Source organism: Kryptolebias marmoratus, linkage group LG6 (assembly GCF_001649575.2).
Source record: "Kryptolebias marmoratus isolate JLee-2015 linkage group LG6, ASM164957v2, whole genome shotgun sequence".
NCBI lineage: Eukaryota > Metazoa > Chordata > Actinopteri > Cyprinodontiformes > Rivulidae > Kryptolebias > Kryptolebias marmoratus.
Genome location: NC_051435.1, coordinates 10,553,244 through 10,578,053, shown reverse-complemented (window position 1 = coordinate 10,578,053; position 24,810 = coordinate 10,553,244). Strand labels below are relative to the sequence as shown.

Below are 24,810 nucleotides of genomic sequence, written 5' to 3'. Positions count from 1 at the left end.
AATGTAATCCGCTACTGTATCAACTGATTTAAAGCGTCACACAAAAAGAATGAATTTGAGGCCTAACAACAAAATGTCTTGAAGAGAAAGCTCTAAATCCCAGCAGGTGTTTCCAGAGAGTTTGAGTACACCGCTATGTGTGAGCACTCAAAGCTCTCGTCTAAAAGTGGCGACACTAAGGGGGAAATGGACATTTCCTCCTGTGTAGAGTGGGCTACAGGTGTGCAGCTTGGAGTGCAAGAATGAGAATGGACTCTAACGGCATGAGGGTTATTATCATAAAGCCAGAAAATAACAAATCAAGTCTTTACAACTCCAACTGAAATAGTGAGTCCAGATATAACCCAAATATAATGCAGACCTTTAGAGAATGAGTGCAGCTCAGACCTGCCAACAAAATGCATACCCTAAGTATTTTTACATCTTTATCACTATAGAGTAATACACAATTAAAACAGTTTACTAAGGACTAATCTTAACATCTGTAAACTTTACATGTTAAAACTAAAAAGTGTTCAGAAGTTGTATCAAGGGATGATTGAGATGCAGGTATCTTTAGAGGTGATGTTAACCTAAAAATACACTCTGACTCATGTTAGAGGAATATAATTGAAGTTGAAGTGAACTGAAGTTACATGGCAGAGGGAGACACCTGAATTTATTCAAATAAGACCCAATCAAGACATTGTTAAAGACTGGAACATTTGGTTTTTTTTTCCTGCTGGCTAACAATTAGTTGTATGTAATGAGACAACAGTGAGACATTCAGACTGTACACCAGTGCAAAAACAAAAGCTACAGACACCTTACTGTATTTCTGGTGAACATAAAGTACGAGTTTCAAAAATCATCTTGCTTTAAGGGCACATACTGTCTGCTTATTAATTGCAAGAAAAGGGGGGTTCAAACTTGCAATAAACTTTTTTTATTTTTTTAAATGACTTTCTAAACTAAGAAAAAGCTTTACCAGTTACCATTCAGTATATTTCTAATTCCTCAGAGGTAAACCTTGAAACCACTGTATTGCATTTGACAGTCTTGTTGAGAATTTCTCACCCATTGGGACATTGGCCTATTTTGGATGGCTCAAATATGTTTCAGCTGCAGGCAGCAAAACAAAATGCGTGACCACATAGGTGCGATGATCAGGCAGCTCTGAGTCTTGGCTAATAACATGGTAACAGGTTCCAAGAGCGAAATTACTGAGTGCTGGGTTTCAGTGATCAACACCTCACTGTCATGCATGCTCTTAAAGACAACCATATGCTTCATGATTTGCTTTAAAAATGTATACATTTATCCTAAAAGTGCCCTCACCAAGCTATATTTAAATTTCAAAATGATACAGCGATGCTTCTGAATCTACAAAGTGAATAATTTGGTGTATTTCTAAATGAACAGATAAGAAAATGTTGAGATAAGATCCAATCCCCGATGAGCATTCTGAGCAGCTCATCACTATTCTGATACCATAAGGTTTCATACACTATGGAATGTGGTCAGTGCTGTGAGGGAGGGAGAAGCCATGTGTTGGATTGTGGCTTTAGTGTGTGTGTATGTGTGCAGCTTCCCATTACCTGCTGCTACCAGCGCCTGGTGACTCGGCCCCAAGTCTGCATCTTTCCAGCTGATTGGCCACAATCTGCCTCTCCACTTCCAGCTCCCTGGTTAGCCGCTCAAACTGAAGCTCCTACACACAAGCACAACATGAAACACAAGGTCAAAATAATGCATTATCATCAGAGCTTTATGGAGCTGCACTGTTGAATATGATGACAAATGTGAACTCAATGTAAAGAGTGTAGGCTGGCAGGAAACAGTAAACTCCAATAGCTTTGGGCTTCATTCAGGTATATAGGTTAATGATGCAACAATACAAGCTTAAAGCATAGCAAAAAATAAACAGTTTCCTTGAAAACATTTTAAAAAGAGATTATAGTATGTATACATGCATACACAAACCTGGGGTTTACCTTATACACACAGAGAAGCACACACAGACATGTGGTCTATAAGATATTGTCATATTTGCAGCCCACACAGAGGGATAAGCACCACTTCAATGGGTGATATTTAGCCTTCATGGTGCTGTTCCTACGGGAGTTGGGAAGGGATCAGAATTTGACTAATTATCTCGCCCGAGCAAGGCCGTTAGTTGCATAGCTATCTAGCTTTAAGCGCCGCAAGATGACACTCATAAGACCCACAAGGTCTTCTGTGCACAGAGAAATTATGGCACACACTCGCCCTTCTATTTGCATACAGTTAAACCACCTTTTTGCTCAAACACAACGCTGCTTTGGCAGAATAAAAAGCATTTTCTTAAACTTCTCTTGCACAAAAAAAAAGACTTTGCTCACCATAACTCACTGCACAGACGGAAAGCTTCTCTCCTTGCTCTCCTTATCTGTCCCATGTAATGACCATTATCACGGTCGATTACATTCACAGCCAACTGCATACACACAGACACATGAACTGGCTATTCACAAGCTTTGTGGCCTGTCTAAGAAAATTTAGTCACTCTACATCACCAAGACCAGCCTACTTTTCACACCTCTCCCGTGGTCCCTGGGGCTGCACCAAAATTTTCCTCAACATTGTAGACATGCTCCGCTCACCCCTCCCCCAAGCTACTACTTTATACTCTCCACTGCTCACCTCTCCTCCGCTTCAGCAGAAGATATGTGAAGCTTGACTGCAATGAGAGTGAGCTTGCAGAAAAGAAAGCTGCTCCACTGTTTCCTTAATGCAATGCTTTTCATAACGTGGCGAAGATACCTGTGCCGTATCACAGAAAATCCATTTATATATCACTTACACACACATTCATAAGTGTTTTACTGTAGACAGAAGAGGAAAAAGTAAAGATGACAAACGAGGAAAAAACTGAATGGGTAATAGAGTAAAGATTGTACAATAAAGAACAAGTTAATGCCGTGGCGATAATTGAACATAGAAATACTATTAATCTATAAGCATGATCAGTTGAGCTCCAAACTGAGCTTCTCCAGTAAGTCCTGGTTGAATGCTAATAAACAAAGGCTCAAATTGCCTGTAATATTCTGAGCATATGTAGTGGTAGAACAAAACAGTAAAAAATATAGATGTTTTCAAGAAATATATCTTTTCAGAGAAGATACTTTCATTGAATCCCACTTTAATTTATTTCCACTGAGCTTGCATCTAAACTGTGTTTAATTTCTGGTACAAGGCTGTTATTAATCCAAATTTAATCTGCCATCACAGTACAGGAAGAAGAGGGTATAATCTATATAGATGCATACAAAAGAAAAAAAATGTTAACAAGGAAACAGATCACTATTAAGAGGTTTTGTAATCTGAGAGCATGATGCCACGCTGAGATGGTCATATGTTTTATATGAGTGTAAGAGGGACTAATACACCTTTATGAAACTGTTTGTAGACCTACATAAACACAAACACAACTGCTAAACAACACACATCATTTTGCATGTGTGAAGCTCAGAGTAATGCATCTCTTTTATTTACTGCCCTAGTGAAAACAGATTTCAAGGATTGCCTGTTCCAGCAAATGTCACTATTCTAGGCCTGCCACCTCTATGGCTTTTTTCTTCTAAGCTTATAATCCAATTGGGTGTTTGGCAAACTATCACAGTCTCTTGTCCTGTGACTTGAATGTAAGCTCCGAAGTTCTTATTACAAAGTAGCACATGTAAGAAAGAGAATTAAACTGTTGCATCTTTTATTATTCCCTTTAGTCCCATTTATAAAATGGTCAGTGGTTTTGATTAGGAACAGGAGAACGATGTGTTGCAGGCATAAGGGTGTCACTTCTGATATTCAGAGCGTATCCCAGCCTACAGGAGACTGGCGTCCTGCCTGGATGCCTGACCCAAACCTGCCATTTTTTTTTTCAGCATGGAGAAGCATAGGGAATGCTCCTGAGCTTCCGACATGGAGGTCTGTTTTAAAAAATCCTTTGTCTTGCTTGACAAATAAGCTACAGCGCTTCTGAAAGTTGTAGAATTACTATGTATCTTCTGTATAGCTATACTGCTATGCAAAGCATACAGTATGTAGGGGGATTGCACTTTAGACAAAGCAAGACCAAGGCTTAATGGCGACAGACAGTACATATCTTCTGTTATGCAGAATTTAACGGCCTCTCAGAGTTTTACAGCTATGCTTTGCAATCTAATTCTCTTCTTGGCACAAAAATGCTTTAAAGTGCACTCCCTCACATAATACACATATTACAATAAAGTTTTCTAACTTAACATGACTTACTAATACTAATATCAATATGTATTAAACATAGTGCTGCAGATGGACCTCTGCTGTCGTAAATACCCAAAACTGATTTAGATGATAGTAGTTAAAATACTAAAGCACACGGGAAGTGTTGTAAGTATCATATTAATGGACAAAGTGGCAGTAAAACAGATTTATCGCAACCAATATTGTCATCGCAGTATTTAACAATGATATTGCAACTGATATCATGCAGGCTTAATTATAATTACCTTATGATAACAGGAATCAGATGAAAAATGTGATATGGTTTAGCCATGGAAGTAAAGTACTCACTGCTGCTAGTGATTTCTGTATTTTGCAGGCTTGCGTCTGCATGAACAGAAATGAATGCATTCAGCATACCTATTCACCACCTCTGTCTTAGCACACCAGTCATGAGCATTAAGATGCCTATCCAAAAGGTATGAGTGCAGCTTTGGTCAGTACCCGGCACAGTGTGGAGGGAGAAGACAGCGACCATGGGTTACTGACTCTTTCGCATGCCAACAAGACCCCAAATGCCTTTGTTTGTCATTACAATAAGCATGTTAGTCTCAATCTGCCAGCAGACATGAAGCTGAATAAGATCCTGTCCTCATATGTCCTTTGACAGGCCCTAAAGAAACGGATGACACATGGCAGCAGATCAAGCTAGAAACACATACACTGTCATGTCATTTCTAAGGGTGGTGGTGACACCACAAAAACCCATCTGCAATGCCTCTTAGGGGTTTTAGCACACTTCTGGTTCAACAAATCTAAGAGAGGCTTAACCCACAGAAATCTCAAATGTCATACAACTACATTAGCATTTTTTGATTTACATGTGCTTCTGGACAAACATCTTCATATATAGTGTACTCAAGTATATTACAATAATTATTTTTCCAATATCATGAATAAACTATCATTAATAAAAATTAAACAGGAAATTAGCTTTCCCAAACATGTATACAATTTGGATTAAAGGTATGAAGACACAAATCTGATTCTAGATGCTACAGACATTCAAAGAGTAATTCTTTTCAAAAGAAAACTACTTGTGTCATTGAGTTACAATCTTAAGGATAATATTTTATATATTAGATGTTCACAGCATTTGTCTTAATAACTGTGGCCATTTACAAGGCTTTGTATCTATTAACTGACTTCATTTTAGTTGTGTCAGTGATGATTTAATATAGCTCCAACATCTTTATTATGTGAATACTTTATACATCTTAATGACAATGGTTGATACATTTGAGTTTTGATAGTTATAAGATTGTGAAAAATTTCTGTATGCCTGTTTTGTAGAAGTGAAATATAATAATTGCAAACACAGTAAGGTTCTCAATCATTCTGAATGTTGATAGTCTTCTAGCTGAACTCACAGCTGCTGACACTGACTTGCCTTTGGCTTATGACAAAAGATAATGTGTTTTTTATTGCCCATCTTTTCTCTCCGCTGTACATTTATCTCAAACAGTCATGTTAGGCACTATTTGTACATCACTATATTTTTCCCCCTCCCTAAAGTCACCAAGTGTTCAACAAAAGATGAAGGTGACAAATGTTAGTTTTCTTCAAAACACTGTAAGGTCTAGATTTTAAGGTAGTGTCTCACTGGGCTGCAACTTATGGACTTGTTGATGACTCAAAACTGCAAGAACAATTTCTGCTCGCGACCAGCGAGCCGAGTGGTTGTGTTTTGAGCAGTCAAATTCAGAAAATAACCTATTTTGGTGTACACAGCTTGCAAAACTGTATTCATTGCCCACCTCTACCCATATCATACCTGCTTCACCCTGCTTTGTAACCACCTTGGCATGTATGATTTAATTTACTGGAGCACACTTTTAAAATAAAGATAGAAAGATTTGGACCAGTTTTTAAATAATTATAATTTATCATCATATGAAGCTGTAGCATGGGTTGTTTTCTTTCATATGGTTAGCTCCCATGCAAGTGTCAAACTACAGCTCTAGCGCTAAAATAATAATAAAAAGAAATCCAGGAACTAAACTGGGCAGTGTAGAAGATACCCATGACAACTCTGACTATTTTGAGAGAAAATTTGTCGCACAAACATTTTGGACATGTTCAGACTTTGGGCAACAAGACCAAGAGCTTATTTGACTCATGCAGGGAAACTGAGAACCCCAACAAAAGTTTCAAGACACTTTGGAGACTCCCTTGCAAATGGTGTTTGGCAACAGTCGTAACTCAGTGAGATTAATCCTTCAGTTCGTGAAGAGTCTTTTGGTTGATTTGCAGATCTAAACTGACATTTCCCCCCATGCATTCTTCTTTTATAGTAATCAGTGTCTGTAATTACAGACCCTAATTATTATGTACAGATTACTAATTACATAGTATATGTGTTAAGACAAAGCCAACTGCAACTAATACAATTACATTTTATCAATAACCAATACAATGTTGTATGTAATGAACCAGAGACACAGGTCGGTGAGAAAGAACAGCCACACGTACTGTAAGGTAGGAAGAAGAGTCTTGACAAAAAGTTGCTCCGTGACATGGCAGCCAAAGATGACAGATGGACACATACAGTAGCCAATGTGATCGCCAACTGACACAAATGTAAGATGTGAGCTCATTTGTGATATTCAAATCAATTTAGCGTAACTAGTGCAGATGGCTTTCCCACTTAACTGAAGAATCTACCAGAAATTTGTTTGTTCATTAAGTGGCAATGAGGCCTGACAGCTCTGCACTCTCACTGCAGTGATGCAAACACATTCCAACAAGAGACCAGAACTGCTGCGCAGTGGGAGAATGACAGCAGAGGTTAAAGGATTTCTGCAGCAGCGGGGACACAAAGGCGAGGAGAGCAGGACTTGGTAGAAAATCTGGAGGAAAGTTGCATTGTAATTATTTGCAAAAACTACCACTAAGTCCCTTTGTTAAAACACTAAGGCTTTAGGAAACTAGTTGAAGTGACATGAAACCATAGCAGATATATAACTGAAACACCTCAACCCAAAACAGATATACTTTACCTTTGATTACATTTACTCTAACAGTATGTTGATCAGCTTCTGCTTGTCATTTATTATCATCTAGATTTTTTTTTTTGCCAAGCTCTTGTAATAATAATGGGATAGTCAAACCACTGTGCAAAGTTTGCTTCAGGTCATCACAAAGCCTCTCTATACAGATAAAGTTTGAACTTTGCTGGAGCCAATCCATGTGTGAAAATGATGTCTCATGCTCCCTGAACCACTCTCTCACCTTTTGAGCCCAATAAATCCTTGTATTGTCATCTTAGAATATGTCTCTGTCATTATGAAAGAAAAAAAATATACTGCTATAAAAACCTGGTCATTAAGTATTTTGAGGTAATTAGTTGGCCTTATTTTATTGGAACATAATGTTGTTGAACTTGGACCTGACCAAGCGGAGAAACCTCAGCTTCTAACACTGCCCAGATACGATTGTACAGTGGGCACTAGACATAATGGGTGCTTCACTTCATCTGCTGCTCGTCTTACCCTGAAGCATTCACCACTTTTGAAGTCTTACTTCACTTTTGAAGTAAATCAAGACACAATCAGCCAATATAACCTTTTGCGTTCAATCTTTATGCACCCTTGTAAACTAAATCCTTTTTCTGATTAGCTTCACTAAAAACTGACTTTCTTCAGGCTACACAGCTGTTTAGCTCCAAATGCCCTGAGTGTGCATTTAGAAACACTCTTACTAAAACTGCTCTTAGTTTTAGTTTGTGCTCGGTGCTTGATGCACAATTTGACCCTACTGAAACAGTCTTTTCCTCAACCACTGAATATTTTCAGACATTTTTTTTACTCACTTCATCAGAAGAAATTAAAGAACGTGTTAGCTGAAACACAATCACTGCACTCAAGTACTCAAGCCCTTTTCCAATAAAAACTTTTACCCATTTATTTAGTTGCTCTATGTAGTGCCTTTTTTTTTGGATGGGCAGTGTTCACTAAAATTATGAGCACTTAAAAAAATACAGTAAAAGATTTGTGGACATAAGAGAGTAAAGGGGCAGGAATTGAACACAATCCTAAATCAGAGCTTTCATGCAGTAAAAAGTTGATATTGCAAAAATTTAACTTCAATGTTAAAAACAAAAAACTATATGGCACGTGTTAGGGTTTTTCAATATTACCAGCCTTTGTGTTTATGTGTAAAACATGCCTACGTGTCACACCGGATGTCAGAGATATTAATTGAGTTCATTTGTATCATGTTTACATTTTATCGTGCTTACAGGCGTAACTTAGAAAATCCCCAACAGCATGGTTCTTATAAAAACCATAAATGCCAGCATCGATCAGTGATTTTTACCCCTCCTGAAATGCTAAAATAATTGACAAAATTAAAGTATTTGACTAAAAACATTTTTAAAAAATACATAAACTTGAAGTTCCAAGTTGACTTAGTAATTAAAATGTCATTTAAGACTGTCATATGTGGTGAGTTCTATTTAAAGAGCTGTCAGTTCCATTGAAGAGCGTTGCAGCCGGCACTAGCAACAAAAGAAAATGACAACCGAAGAAAGACTGTCAATAACAAAGACTGCATGAGTGGGAGGGGGAAGAAAATTTCTGTTTTTGAACAAAGTAGATAACCTCCGAATTTGTTTTTCCACAAATTATTCTTGTTGTGTTGATATTTCCAATTCACTGTTTAATTTGACGGTCTTGGCTCATTTACGGCCTAGCTATTTAAAAGTAACTGAATTTTTTGCCATGGTAATTTGTAATATTTACCGGAAGTGAATATCTTTGCTTAAACTTCCACTGTTCACCAAGTTTTATTGGCACACATTTTACTTTGATTGTACAGTACAAAATAGTTTACTACAAATTAATCTCTAGTATACCATCAGATCCTTCAATTTTGGCACAACTTTTTTTTTTCTTTGCTCCTACAAGATGTTGTACTTTTATTAGAGTTCCTATAGTGAGGCTGATAATTCTGAGCCATAGTACAACTGAGTAACTCACAAAGGCAATCTGTATCTTCTCAATTGGAGCAAAAAGCCTAAATGATGAGGCAGTGAAATCGCACAGCCAGAGCAACTCACGAGGACCGGTGAACATACAGTTCCACAGAAAGATCAATAGTGTTGTGTCAGACAAAAAGAACATTGCTTTGGGCTATAATGAGGGGAGGGGAGTGAACAATTCAGGGACTGTCAATCCAGAGGTAGATGTAAGTGAACAAAGACCGCAGTGACTCGTATGATTACCTCAGATTCAGTCACTTAGAAAAACTCATCTGAGAGACAATTAGGTAAAGGATGAAACAGAGACATAAAACCTCATTGGTGATTCACCTGGTCAACTTCCTGAACACCTTCTTTAAATGCAAAGAAACCCCTCTAGCCTGAACTACACTCCTGTCATCAGTATGAGGAGCACAACTCCTGATCCCCAAAGACCACATCCTGTGAGCATGTGGCAATGATTATAGTTATAATAATGATGATGATGACAGTGATGGTGATGAGTATTAGCAGGCTAGTTGGGAGGAGATTTCCCACGGCTGAGTTCAAAACGACAGTGCTTTGTCAGGCTAGACACACCACTTCTCTGACATCATGTCACATTGAGAGCTGATCATCTTCTCTTCCTCTTTCCCCTCTTTTTCTGGGTTTCACTACATTGACAGGCTCCTGTCACAGCACTTTAGAAAACTATTCACAGGTGACAGTGTCTTTTACTCTCTCCATCATGGTCAATCTCACTTTGTCTTTTCTTCCTTCACTCATCATCCTTTATATCTGAGCATTTTGTCTTTCCTCTAAGCATTTTGTCTTTCCCCTGTATATCTGAGCACTCTCCTTCACCTGCATCGCTCACCTCTGAACATGGCTCCCTCCCTCCCTCTTATACTCTGCTCCCCCATGGGGTTATTGCTCAGAGCCAGGCTTCCATTTTTATGACTATAATCGAGGCCAGAATGCCTTTAGATTTCTCCTTGCCTGTGTCACAGAGGCAGTACCAAGCAGAGAAAGGCAGATAAAACCCTGAGGACTGGAGAAAATCACTGGTCGATTGTAATTAGAGTTCCTATTTTGCCTATGGAAGTGGAACAGACATTATCGCCTGCGGAGAAAACTCAACCTCTATGAGACACCTATGGCATGAAAATGCAAAGTAGCAACAACACTGCCTCGAGGCTTTACCTTGACCCAAACTATTAACTTCTTTAGGTGTGTCACTTAGACAAAGTTGAACCTGGCACAATTAAAACAAGATAAAGGCTTGGATTAATATCTCCAATGATTACTATCCCAGCCAGCTCATCAAGACTTTAACAAGGTACTGAAAAAGCTGCCCTCAAAGCAAGGTCGGTCCTTGTGTGTGTGTTCATGCCTAATTCAGATAAAATCAGGGTCACAAAGTCTAACTCCAGTTTGCCAGAAAGAGAGGCAGGAGGCAGACAGATTTTATGTGCAACTGACTCCAACATAGTGGAAAAATTCAATTGTGTGCCTTTTTTTCTCTCCATGCGGTGCTGAAACACCCGAGTGGGGCCTGTTCAACAGGCTGAGCAGTGCATGTCGGTATGTACCAACACAGCTAGCAACAGTGTTACTCTTTGGGCAAACAGGAGCACACAAAACACAGCATTTCCTAAGTTAGAAAGCCAAACCCTTATTACAAGAAATTAACTTTATTGATTGAACATTTAGCAACACAAAAATAATTTGATTTGGGCTTCTAACTCTTTTCTTGAGATGTAAAAAGTACACCCTAATACAAAGTGTGGCAAAGACAACATGACAACATGAAACTTCCAACACTCTGGATGATTACACATGATGTAGAAATGTCACAAAAGCACACTTTGCTCTATAAAACTGCTTTGTATGTATACAATCATAAACAGGAAGTTAACAGTCCATTAACATGCACATTTCAGTCAGGCACAAGTTTCATTACAGCTATAATCCCATCCATACTCTGTTTTCACAGCCTACTGGTGATTTACTAGCCTGGATAAAAATAGGAGCACTGAGGGGCAGCTATGGACATGTGTGTACATTAAGCTGAGCTTCCCCTGGACAATATCAGAGCTGACATGATGACAGCCCTTACAATCCTGCAGCTATTTTTCTACTAGAGAAAGCATTTGAAAAGAAAAATAAAGTGACTAGGCCAGAGTCATCAGTGCAATGCACTTTAATGACATGACCTCTTACTCACTGATGCCTGCATGATGAATGTTAAGAGCCTGCTAAACAAAAAGCCAAAGGGACTAACTACATAAGATATATCCCGCAGCCCTACTATGAACAAATTTAATGATTAAACTTCTCATAGTATTGATAGTTATGATAGTTAAAGGTACTTGGACAAATGTGTTCTTAAAGATTATTTATTATTACTAAGTGCAACTCAGAATGTGCACATGGATTCTTTGCAAGACAAAGTGGACAAATGCATGATCTCAGGAAACAACAAAACAAAATCTAAATGTATAAATTACGAGTGGAGCTGCTGTATAAAATACTATAAATGCAGAACAGAATGAGAGATAAGCCATATGTTATACAGAACATGGAAAAACATTTCACTGTTTAATGAAAAATATTTTTTCAACCAGAAATTGATGGCAGCAACACAAAAAGGCTGCAAAATGCTTGACTGGTTACTAGTACTGAAAAAAAACCCACTGGAGGAACCTGGTTTAACTAATGAGGTTAATTGGTAAAAGGTCAATGACCTGAAACATGACTGGGTACAAAAAGAGCACCTTGGAGAGGCAGAAGCTCTCAGAAGTACAGGTAGGCAGAAGTTCGGGAATATGCAAAAAGTTGCTTTTACAAATTTTAAAACTACTTCAGAAAAGTGTTAATCAGCCAAACAATGTTAAAATCATAAAATACCCATATCACTGCACATAATACTTTGATAATTTGGAGGACAAATTTGGAAAGAAAAAAAAACTCACAGAAAAAAAAAAACATTCTGTATATCTTTCATATTAAATTCATTTATTTTTCCAAAAAGCCCACAGAGAAATGCTGCTACCTTAATGTCGTTTTTTACACAGGAATGGATTTGTGTGTATGGGTACATTTGGGAACAAGTGTGTAAGCGTGTAGAGACACAGCATGATTTGGACTCAAGAGAAAAAGTATCATCTGGAGTGTTATTAGGACTCAATTTTAAAGACTTAATCTCAGATGTTATAATAACTAAGTAACTTGCAACTTGCACATGTGAAAAGGCACAGTAGATGTTAAAATATATATCGAAATATGGTTCTATCCACATGACATCTTTTCAGGACAGACCTTGCATATTATAGTAAGATAATGATGAACCACATACAGCATCCATCACAAATTTCTAGAAGAGTTCATATGCTGAACTGGCTCATTGTCTAAAAGGTTTCAACAAAAAACATTTGGCGGGTCACAAACTGAGCAACTTGAATCCTATTTCAGAGAATGATGAGATCACATTCTTCTCCTAAAGGTCCAGCAACATGAATCATCTGTTCCAAGACATTTACAGACTGTTCAACTTGTCACAACTTTTGAGAAATTAAACAAAACTTGGAGCACCTGATCTTCTTGTAATTGGTTAAACCAGTCAAAAATCATCCGATTTCTCTGCCCTGCTGAGTAATTGTAATCATCCTTAGTTATAATAATCTGTGATTGAGGCTCCATACTGAGGCCGCAGTGGAGATCTAGATTCATCTCCTGAAAACACTGAGCTAATGTTTGATTTACACATCACAGTTTAAAACACTCACATAAAGCAGATCGTCCATAAAGGAGAAGAAGAAGAAGAAAAAAAGATCATTTCAAACATATTTAACAGAGATATTCAATTACCAGAAATAAATAGCGGTAATTACAGACCAATGATAATTTTAATAACTAAAATAACAAACAAGCACAAAGTAGGCTGAATGAAACACATTATTTCTAAATGTCACATACAGTACTTCCAATATTTCATTTAGACTCAAGGAAAAAAAAAACTGAAATTAATCATTTGATTACTCTCAAAAGACCATTGTGGTTGAATTCAATTTTGACAAGAAATTAAATGCTGAGAAGGGACCATTTGTGGCAAATAATATCAGAAAAGTGAAGAACAACAACCCTAAACTATAGAGCAACATAAGTTTCCTAAATTCACTGAAAAGAAAGGAACCTGGCATTTGTTAGTAGTAGAGGACAGGCATGTCCAAGTAAAGGAGCTCACCGAGGGAATGAAACCATAATATGTTGGTGAATCTGTCCTTGTTTGGGCTTCTTGGGAGCCTCAGAGCCGCTGTTACTACAACAGTGACTGAAAGAAAAGTTGGAAGAGAAAGAAAAGCCAATAAAGGAAGAGAAGGTGTTGTGAAAAATACCAAACAAACAAGTGAAGGGGTTCTACCAGCAAACAGGCAGAAAACAGAAACCAGTAAGACTTCGACAACCACAGAACAAGTACTTACCAAACACTCAGTCATGTTAAGCCTCAGCCCTAACTATGTGCAAACCCACAACACTGCAGCCTTGCATGTTTACGTTGAAAACGCAATCCCTGGAAGGTCTGCTTCTAAACAATTACAGGAAAACCATGTAAGCCAGAGAGGGAAGCAAACTCTCGCATCTGACCCCTCCACGAAGTTTCATTCTTACTCACCTTTTTAGTTGCCTGTCCCAATCCGTACTGTCTAAACACAAAAAAACAATCATTTTACAGTCTTAACTCTTTAACACACGTCTCCAACCGCTAAGTCATTGTAAAAGCAACATTTCAGGCAGGCAACTTGCTTTTCCTGCTCGCGCGCATGGATATCTGCTCTAACCAGACGAGCGACTGAGGGATACTCTAAGGAAGGACGTGACATCAACAGGTGCTCCTCCTTCCCCCTTCCTTGCTCATGTTAACAATAAACACTTTCCTGCAGTAAATCTGAACTGGACTTGTGTCTGCTAATTGATGATAAACAGCAGAGCACTTGTTGAAAACAATGTTTGCAGGGGCTTTGAGAAAAAAACACAAAAGATGCAACCAAGACAATTAAAACCCTAAAAAGATAAATAATTTTTAAAAATCCCTACTTATGCATCTTATGCTGGACTTCTAAAAATATAGAAGAAGGGAATGCTACCAGTGAGAAAAGGAGTGTGGTTGTGTGTGTGTGGTTTTTTTCTTTTTTTTGAATGCCTAAAGAGAGTACATGAATCACAAAGAGTCTGGCGGAGATGGATGAGTCAGAGGGCATGTCCCTTCTCAAGCTCTGAAACCCTGCTAGTTGAGCTTCCTGGTTGTCCAGTAATACAAGCCAGGCCATGACTGCAGGCGGTAAACAACCAATACCTTCAAGTCAAGTTTAGATCAGTCCAAATTTTCAAAACAAAGTCATTTCTCAGCAGTCAACAACAAATCAAAATAATCTTTTCATCTGACACGCAGAAAAAAAAGCCACCTTGTGACTACAGTGTGTACCAGATGGAAGTTATATTGATGCAATATAAATATGACACATAAATTAGCGGCAACACAACAGCCCTGAGCAGCATATGATGTGTGAGTCACCAGGAAACTTAGCACTCAATAAATACCAGCATACTTAAATGGTAAAAAAAAACAAAAACAAAAAAAACTGACAGTGCCATATAGAGATATAACATGAGTCAGAGGAGCCATAAACACAATGTCGACTGAAGAAACACTACCTGTTCTTTGACAGAGGCCAGGATGTTATTGGCGGTGCTGTCGGTCTCCATTTTGCGGCCAGTTGAGCTGTTGCAAATGGTCAGCAGAAGCCCCTCCTCCGTCACTGGGCTCTGCTCAGGAGCTGGCATTCCTCCTGTGTGGATACACACAAGTCAGAAATGATCTGTTCTCCACAGTGGCTCAGTGAAACATCTTGTACACATACCAGAATATGTGCGTGCTCGTTCAAACACACGTCACTCATTAATTTGACTTGATTCAAGCCCTCTCTGTTACACATTGGCAAATGATGCTGAGAAGTGACTCTGGGTGGCCACACACTGCACCAGCAGCACAAACACACACCCACACAAGCCATATGGCCAAAATACAGAAGGACTGTCAATGTTTTATGTCTGTGACAGTGCAAATTAATGCCATATGGACTTGAGAGAACACGCAACTTAAATAACTGTGTATAAAATATTGTATCATTAAAAAACGCAACACAAACTGAATGACAGCCAGTGTTTCTGCTGGTAGGAAAGATGGAATGGACAAATTCAACTATACTCCCCAGCAACTTTAAGGAGTCTACACAGATGCCGGACAGACCAGGCTAAGGCTTCTTCACAACCCAAAGCTGCAAAAGATGATAAAAGCAATGGATCTAATACCAAAAAAAAGCAACTTAGATAAGCCTCACTGCAGTTATCGATAAGGTATGAGCACATAGAACATAAAGGGTTCCCAAACACTTGGAAGAAATGTGACTCTGAGGAATTCTGGGAGCCTGTCAACAAAACACAGACAGCTATTCAAGGTGTCTGGGCTGTACAGAGTCAGATGACAGGCTTGGTTTAGAGTAACTTAAAATGTTCTGCTACTACTGAGCATGTTAGTCCATGCAGGCTATTCCAGGAGTCCCCCTGTCAGTCTCCCAGATTCATTTCTTGTTCATTCATAGTTTTGCAGCACACCGGCCCAAGTCCCTCCTACTTCCACTTCCTCTGAGTCAAAGTCATAACAGTTCATTTCCAGAAAACAAAGCAAATAGAAACAAATAGTCAGGAGAGAGAGAGAGAGTTCAGATTCTGAAACTGATGGAGGATACAAAGCCCCTGTCAGGATAGACACTTTTTTTTCTCTCGATTATTATGTTGAAGAAAAGCAAATGTTGACAGCTACAGTCATCTGCATAAAAAGGTCTCAACACATGACATTTCAGTAGTGCGACTTATTTGGTGAACAGTAACACCAATACTTAAAAAAACAAACAAACATAAAAATCCTTGCATTTTGACCAAAATTTGCAAATACAAACTGAATATTTCATCACACGAAAACTCGTCTCCTAAAACTATCCACAGAAAACAAAATGTAGAGTTGAATTAAAGAAAAAAAATACACTAAGATTTGATGTTATTGAAGATACCGTGAAAGCAAAGGAAAAATAGAAACGTGACTGAACCTACCTCTGACATTCCCCATTATATATGATCCAGAATTATTTTTCCCTGCTTGGCGTTGACTTCACAGCAACAGGAGTGAAGACACTGGCACAACTGCGAACTTACCACAGCCTTATAAGCGTAACATACTTGTTCTTCAACATTTCTCTTTTCATTTCACCCGTAACACTGGGTCAGAACCCTGCTGAAAAGTCTGAAGGTTAAAACTTTGGTATTTCAAGTCCGTCAACAGTTCAGAAGACAAAACAAGTAGGTGAGACGCTGTGGAAGCGAGCACGGTCTGTACAGGCTTCAAGGCTGTCATTAGATTAATGTCTAAGGATCACACTGTGTAGTTCCCACAGAGTAAATATGACCTCACTCTGGTCAAAACAGAGTATCTAATTATCACCATCATGACTGCTTCTCTTGAGAAAACAGAAAGTCAAACACATGCAAGGCAATGGCAAATGATTTACATGACATCTTTTATTCAGTGTCATGTTTGTCTGTCTACTCAGAATGCTATAAAAAGCATCTCTTTTACTAGATGCTATTTGTAGTCAAACCTAAATCTTCCTTTTATAGGAAAATAATCCTCCGTCTCTTAAATCTAACCAAGAGAAGTCTGAGCCTGACCCCACCCTAATTTACTGGATCACATGATCTGATCTGCTGGCCTCAGACTTGGCCACTTCTCTGAGTTTTTTTTATACAACCCCCTTTTTGTGTGAAACTGCCTCCCCACCTAAATGTGCTGCAAGAAAGAGAGAAAGAAAAAAAATGAAACGAAAAGTGGATCGCTGTTTTAGCAACATGTAAAATCTTGCTTAAAATCTATTTACCGGTTGCAGCAGTCAAAACAGTTGAGGCATGTTTAAATTCTGTCGTATTTCATTAGTTTTATTAGGAGACGTGAGCCTGTGGGGGCTCCGATCCTCACCGAAGGCAACTGTGTCTTGTGCCACCGTCTCCACAGAGCACTGCAGCAAAAATGTGAAAATCTAATACAGGCTTCATTTAAAAACACACCAATTTCCATGCAGAAATCACAGTAAAGGAGCAAAGTAGAAACTGTGTTGACATATAACACACAAAAAATACTTTTTTATGTGCAGCTGGTCAGTATGGACATTTCTCCCAGAGCACACTTAAGCCAACACTGAATATTTAAACATTTGGTGGATTTATGGTGCTAACAAACTGCCGTCTTTCGGATGAAAGTAGAGTCACTTCAAATGAAAGAATGTACACTCACCTCTTTCTGTTTTAATGTTGTACAAATTGGGGAATTAAATAAAAATATTGAATAAAAAGATATATCTAACTCTCCTCAAGTCACAAAACTGATAAATACTAACTAAAGTAAACTACAAGAAATAAAATTACTCTAAAGCTAAGCCAAAATACAGATGTTTTTAAGTGACAAAACAAAAGCTCACAGTAACACTTTTCACATCAATAAGTTGAAGCAATCGTCTTCAGTTCATTAAGGTTTTGTGAAGATTTATTTGTACACAGTTCATTGCAGTTGTAGCCACAGGATTTCAGTCAGGCCTGAACTTTGAATAGCCATTGCTACACTTTGCTTATTTTTCTTTTTTTCCAGCCTTCCAGTTGTAGATTTGCTGCTTTGCTTGAGGTCATTGACCTGTTGCATGTCCCGATTTTGGTCAAAGTTCAGTTTTCTGACCGATGCCTTTTTCTAACTCTAGAAATCTTTTGGTAAAGAAAGTGACCGCACGATGTCCAGGTCCTGATGCTGCAAAGCAAGACTGCCACATCAGCACTCCACCACCGTGCTTTACAGTTGGTGTGAGGTTTTTGGGCTAATATGCTGATTCGTAATATCTGCCAAACAAGGCTCCATGTATCTGAGTTTTACTGTGACCCTAGACCTACAGAAGAACCAATACTGTTCACACTTTGGAACAAGACCGATTACCTTTGAGTGGTCCTACTAAGGTGTGTCCATAAAGTCCACAACATATATGGAGAGAACAAAAGGAGGCAGCCAACTGACAGGTCTTGTTTAATCTAAAATTCTCTAATGATTGGACTTAGATTGTTAGACATTGCTATTCTACCTAAATATGCATTAGAACTAAAACTGGAAACTGGGTAAGAACATACTGTGGATGACTGATAATATATTACTTTAACCACATTTTATGTTTCCTGTAAAACCCTTATTTTAAAAAACAAATACCATATAAATCTTATTAGTTGAAAGCATCTCATTTATTATATTAAATACTTTTCTTCTGGAATCAACAAACTGCTGTCAATTTCAGACACTGTCCTAAAAGTTAAACACATTAGGCACATAATTTACTGCAAGGAAGATTTGTCTAAAGGAAAATGAGTGACACTAAATTGGTGACATTTAGCACAGCTGGTTGTAAATTTTAATGATTTGCGTTTTTTTCTCCAGACAGATTAGTCGATTCCTGCCTTAAAATACTGTTGGCAATCAGACTGTAGTTACCTCATTTATGAGTGTATCAAACTTTTCAACTATTTAAGCCACAAAGTATCCAGCCCCTAAACTGTAAGGATCTCTAAAACAATCAGAATAATCAGACATTTTTTAAGAGAGACTGATTGTTAAATAATTCAGAGTGAGTAAGCAGCATTATGTGCCTTCAAATGCATTGTGTTGAAAAATAATGCCCCCATTACTAATCTGTTAGTAGCTACAACAGCTTCCCAAGAGACTAATCATATATTTCTTTCAAACCAATCTATTGACTTTTCTGCTAAGACTAACTATTTTGGTCTCATATAATTTACCTGCTGCAACCACTATATATGGAGACAAAAATACAAAAACAGCTCATCAGCACAAAACCCCCAAACTTTTAAAACAGTAGCATTATGCTTTCAGGCAAGTCACACAATTTCTGCAATTCTGTGCTGAGCACTTCTTATCATATAGGTTCGATATCCTGAAAAAGTAAAGCGTTTAGATGATAAACTATACATTATTATGACTGATAAGCAATAAAAACACAAATTCCTTTCAGGAGAAAGATAACATCTTAATGTAACCCAGATGGTAGACTTGGCAGCATCAGAACACAAAAATGAGAAGTATGACATTCTGCTGTTCTCAATAGCTGAAAATGTGTTGCCTATATTGGCACACCCAAAAGCAAAAGGCTGCCTCCTAGAAACAGTCTCACTTATACTCACAATCACTCCATCAATGATTACCCCGAGCGAGTCTAAGAGAATTGTGTAGTCACTTTTATACGGACACATACCTGTCATTCTGTTGATTTAGGATTAAACAATGTGAGACATACGTAGAATGACAACAACAGTCCTGCTGCATCTTCTCCACAGATCAATGAAGAGGACAGGAAAAGGGAATCATTCGGAAGCTGCACCCATGCTTGCGTCACACGTTGAACCTCACTCCACGGATGTTGTAACAACCTGAGGTCTATGTGAGCGTGTGTCCACAGGGCAGGGCCTGCCCCTGATAAAAGGCAGGAAACACAATCATACTACAGCGTAGCACACACTATAATGTGCTCTGAGCGGCGTTTAATCTTGCAAAATATGTTTGCTCAACGAGGACGTTGGAAAGATGAGTGCAACTACCAAACAATCTGTGTTTGCATTGCGCAGCAGTATATCTTTATGTGAGCAAATTCCAACAGAGATGATTCACCTCCAAAAATCATTTCCTCACAACAGTAGGTCAACTAATGGGGAGCAGAGAGGCTCGACTGAAACCTCATCAGCTGTTTCCAACATGGCACCCACAGTAATATGTTGTGACAGAACGGGACGTAAACTATTCTGATTGCATGCAAATCATTTCAACAGGATAAGAGACTGTGTAAGACAGACATGCTTCAACCTGTCACGCATTGTTAGACAAATACATTTACGACCCTAATGCATTCCTGCATACAATTACAAATGCAAACAAAGCAAGTGCTTTGTATTAATGGCTCCCAAGAAAGAATGATAGTAAGATTTATATTACGTGCATTAAGATAAGTCAGTTACATGACTAATTCCTTGGGTAACAGAAGTGCTAGAAGACCAATGTCACTTAAAATGTGATTATGATTAGGGTTGTTCATTATTTAACCTCATTTAACAGTTCAGTAAAGAAGTGTTAAATGTTTTATTGAACCTATGCACTCCATTTTGCCGTGTCAAACATTTTCTGCTAAGAGGGACTGATTTGATAGCCCTCTGATACCAGATGGTTTTCAAATTTAATGATGTAGATTTAGAAATATCAGGACCATACAAAGCGGCATGGGCTGAATAGAAAAATGAGCATTAACAAATGTTCTGCTCCTGGCAGCAGCCTGGCTTTAACAATGAAAGGTGTCTGAGATGAATAGATCGCCTCACTCAGCACTTTACATTAATGCTGAATACAGTAAGAAACTATACTGGGGCAGAAAAAAATTAGGAACAAGATCTTTGTTTTTTTTACTTTAAGTAATTATAAAAAGCATTGGATTTAACAACATTGTTAAATGAAAACAAAATCTAAAAGAAAAAATATTGCTAATTGAATCGATTTTCTTTTATTTCTAACCATATAAAACAATAACATGCTTTCCTACAGTTATCGCTCATATTTCAGGTGAATGCAAACCCAACAACAATCACTGTTGCTTTTCTTCTGACATAAACAAAAAACAGACTGAATATTCTGCTAGAATTTAGGATTTATTATGTACAGAATAAGCTATGAAAATCTAATACAACAATTTAGGTAATTTAGAAATATTGCTACCCCCCCAAAAAAACATGTTTTCTACAAAATCAGCCAGCAGTACAGAAATGGTAGATTTTGTTTTCTAGTTGACCTCTAAGCCCTACACCTGTACAACTATATTGTTGTTTGCTATAATGAGAATAATGGCCCAATTATAACAAATTGTCAAGACTGAGACAGAATTCTTTTGTGGAGTGATATGAAGTTGGTCAACTTTTGGTCAACTTGGAAAAATAAGCAAACAGAAACTTCTGTTTCTGGAATATGTCAGTGAACAAGGTTAAAAAAGGGGACAGCTATGCAAATATCTTATGCTAGCATTTAATGCGTCATTGTTGAACTGGTTGAACCATCTGACTAACAATTACGCACTAGGTGTTGCTGATTGATGTGCAGTGCATTGAATAAAAAAATAAAACAATGAAGAAGGAAGCATAGGTCTGAGGTTGTACTTTCTGAGAGACTAATTTACATTGGCACTGCCAACTCAGTGCCTTAAAAGCATCAGAGTGGATGAGCAGGAGAACATGGAACAACATACTGCTGTCCAATCAAATATACATGAAGCTGTGATAACTACACACAGAAACTTTACAACAGAACAATGGAGTGAATGAAAGGCCCTGTGAATCAAGTCAGATCACCAGTAAAGACTAGTAAAGTATGCAGATGTTTCATTAACACAGACCATTACAGTCCTATTGCAGGAAAAGTTGTGACTGCATTGTTTTCACATTATAATAAAAATGAACAATATACGCTCATGTTGGCCCTTCTGTATCCATTTTCCTCCATTTGCGTTAATGCAGTGTTCTTTGAATATGATGCTTGATAACTGAAGCAGAAATAGAAATGAGTTGCCTTTTCTGATTAGCACTGCACTTGTAAATGGGCCTGAAATCACAGTTATTTCACCTCAAAGGCAGAAGACAGAAAATCTAATTATGTATTCTTCTGCAGATGTTCATGCTTTTACTTCTAATCAAGCAGATGCATCCTTGAAACTTTCCAAGCAAAAACCCTGACCTCAGATCGCTGCATCTGAGTGTCGCGTGTTTCATAAATAACTTTTTGCAACGAGGGACAATTTAGCTAATTTTACTACACGAGCTGAACATATCCGAACAGCCTAACTTCTTTTTTTTTTTTTAGCAAACATGCATTTGAATCTTGGTCTAAACTCTAGGGCCCTATGATTTCTACCATGCGGAAAACACAGATGGGATCATAGAACTGGACATTAAAAATGGACACCACCTTCTTTAAATGTCCATATCTGACACATGAAGTCTTGTGAACATTGTAATGTGGGTATATTGCTATATTTAGCACTAATATTACTACAGCATGTTTTCCTAATATTCTAGTACAGCTCTATGTTTGAAGTCTATATCTCAAGCACTTTTTGAAACAAATTAAACCAAAGGAGGAACTCTATCTTTGCTCCCACCTGAAACACACGTGTGAGGTACTTTGTTTAAAAAACAAAAAAAGACAAGTTTGTTTTTTATATTTCTAAATGACTTACAGGAGGATTTATAAGCACCTGAATAAAGTATTGAATCTTCTGTTGAACAGAAACACTTTTAACTGTCTTATTGGTAAGATGTGTTAATATTAATTAGTTTTTGGTGGGATATTTGACTATTGAATTGTTGAAATTTTATTAATCCACCAAATAATAGGACTTTTTTTCAGGCGAAAATATAAAGTTACATCATAAAACAAAATCTGTAAAAATCACATTAGGCCCTACAACTGTAAGTTGAACTGTAACCTTTTAAAATTCTAATTTGTTGCTAACACCTTTAACCAAAGAGTGCTTGTGAATTACTGACCAAAAATGGTGCAAAATGTGTTTAAGAGAGAAAATTGTAAGTGGGGGCGAGGGGCATATGGTCAATGATACCTTATAGTTAAATGTGCCAGACAAAAAGATTATTCTGCTGTAATTTGAGAAACTAATTAACTGAGGTAAAATAATAATAATAATAATAATAATAATAGAACATATATTGACTTAGCCACCCAGCATGCATAAAACATGATCCGGAGAGACAGAATAAATGAAGTTACTTAAGTAAATGTCAGATCTGCCAACCAGTGCCAGGTGGCATTTTAAGTAGAAAAGTCCAGGTGGATTTATATTTTACTGGATAGCTAAAATGTTTTAAATTGATCAGTTTAATAAAAATAATCTCTGTGAGTTACAAAGCTGAACAGAAAAGCTTTTTATCATCAAATGTAAAGTCGTTGTATAAAAAAGGATATGTAGTGTTTTGGTTAAATAATTTTGTATGGATAATCTAAAATAATTACATTGAGAAGAAAAATGCTTCTTTCCATAAAATAAAATACATGCTAAGGATTAAATGACTTTTGAGTCTTGCAGCATGTTTTTTTTAATTCTCAAAAAAAAATCAACTTTGATTAAATAAAAGGTGACCAGTATGAGTTTAATAAATGATATTCAACAGTATTTCTTACATTCAAGGTTTTTATTGTTTCAGTAGCAACAAATGCTGTGCTTTTCTGAGAGAAATGTATTTTTAAAATCTTTTTAGCATTTTTGGTCTTATTTGTGCAAGAACAGAAAATCTCCAATGCTGTGTGAGCACCTGGGAATGAATGTCCGTCCGGAAATAAAAAGGGTTTGGCATTGTTCAGGGTTACTGAAGCACACAGAGGGGAGTGCACTTCAGATGCCAGAAAAACAGTTCCTGCTGGGACGAAAACAAGCACTAACAGGTTAGGTGATTTCAAATTTGGCAAACATCAACAATTTCTTAGGCAATTCGAAGGCAAGTGGGCAAAAATGTCCTCAATAGCTGAGTCACCTTAACTTCTGTAAAGTTATTCTAACATATGTCTTAAAGTAGACCTACAAACCATGTGATATGCAACAAAAAAATACAACTACTTGCAGTTGACAGGTTTAGTTTTCCTCATTTATGTCGCCACTATCAGCTTATAAAAACATACTAGTTTTCATAGAATGCAGCCTACAGCTGTCTCCTAAATCCATAGCAAAAGCTTGGGAATCTATAAAATGATGTTTTTAAATGCCACATGTTTGAACTGTATTCATTTGTTCATTCCCAAAGTCAACAACTTCACTTTGCCGAGGTAATTTAACTTTGCTGCAGTCTTCCAAATGCCTCGACATTTAAGAAGTGAGTCTGTTATGCAAACAGGTGAGGCAGACAAATCCTGCAGATGGTTTGGATTTCAGCTGTAGTCTGGATAATTAGCACCAAGCCTTGTGGTCACTAGACCAGCAATGGAAGACGTCTTTAGGCTCTGACCAAAAAAAAACAACAAAAAACAAAACAGCAGTGCACCTGCCCAGCAATTTGGAATGACACCTGATCACACAAAAAGACTAGGATTTTCTGTGCTAAAATCAAATTACATCCAGTCCCTGACAAATTAAAAGGAGAAACCTAGCTAACTTTTGGAGTGATTTTCCAAAACTAAAAAAAAAAAAAACCCTACTGACTTGCAGTCATAAAGAACAAGTTTGCAGATTTTCTCTATAATGTTGTCCACAAACAAACAGCTATTAGACTCTTTGTTTTCTCTAAACTCTGCTACTCCAAATTAAAAAAAAGATAGAAATATTTAATACCAAGTACTACTGTAAAATTATGTAATGGTGCATTGATTTTAG

General features: G+C 37.5%; 1 protein-coding gene across 5 annotated transcripts in view; it reads right to left on the bottom strand.

Annotated features, from left to right (window-relative positions):
* The window catches only part of LOC108240765 (plakophilin-4), a 65,005-nt gene that overhangs the window by 34,401 nt on the left and 5,794 nt on the right, over window positions 1-24,810 (bottom strand). For 2 of the 5 annotated variants that reach the window (XM_037975975.1, XM_037975976.1), the window contains exons 1-3: window positions 19,654-19,745; window positions 14,957-15,090; window positions 1,578-1,690 (exon numbers count right to left, since the gene is read on the bottom strand). In XM_037975975.1, the coding sequence (XP_037831903.1) occupies window positions 1,578-1,690; window positions 14,957-15,090; window positions 19,654-19,660 (254 nt within the window). In that variant the 5' untranslated portion in view covers window positions 19,661-19,745. Of the gene's footprint in view, window positions 1-1,577; window positions 1,691-13,725; window positions 13,830-13,916; window positions 14,070-14,956; window positions 15,091-19,653; window positions 19,746-24,810 lie in introns of those variants that run through there. The other 3 variants (XM_037975979.1, XM_037975978.1, XM_037975977.1) reach the window with 3 other exon arrangements.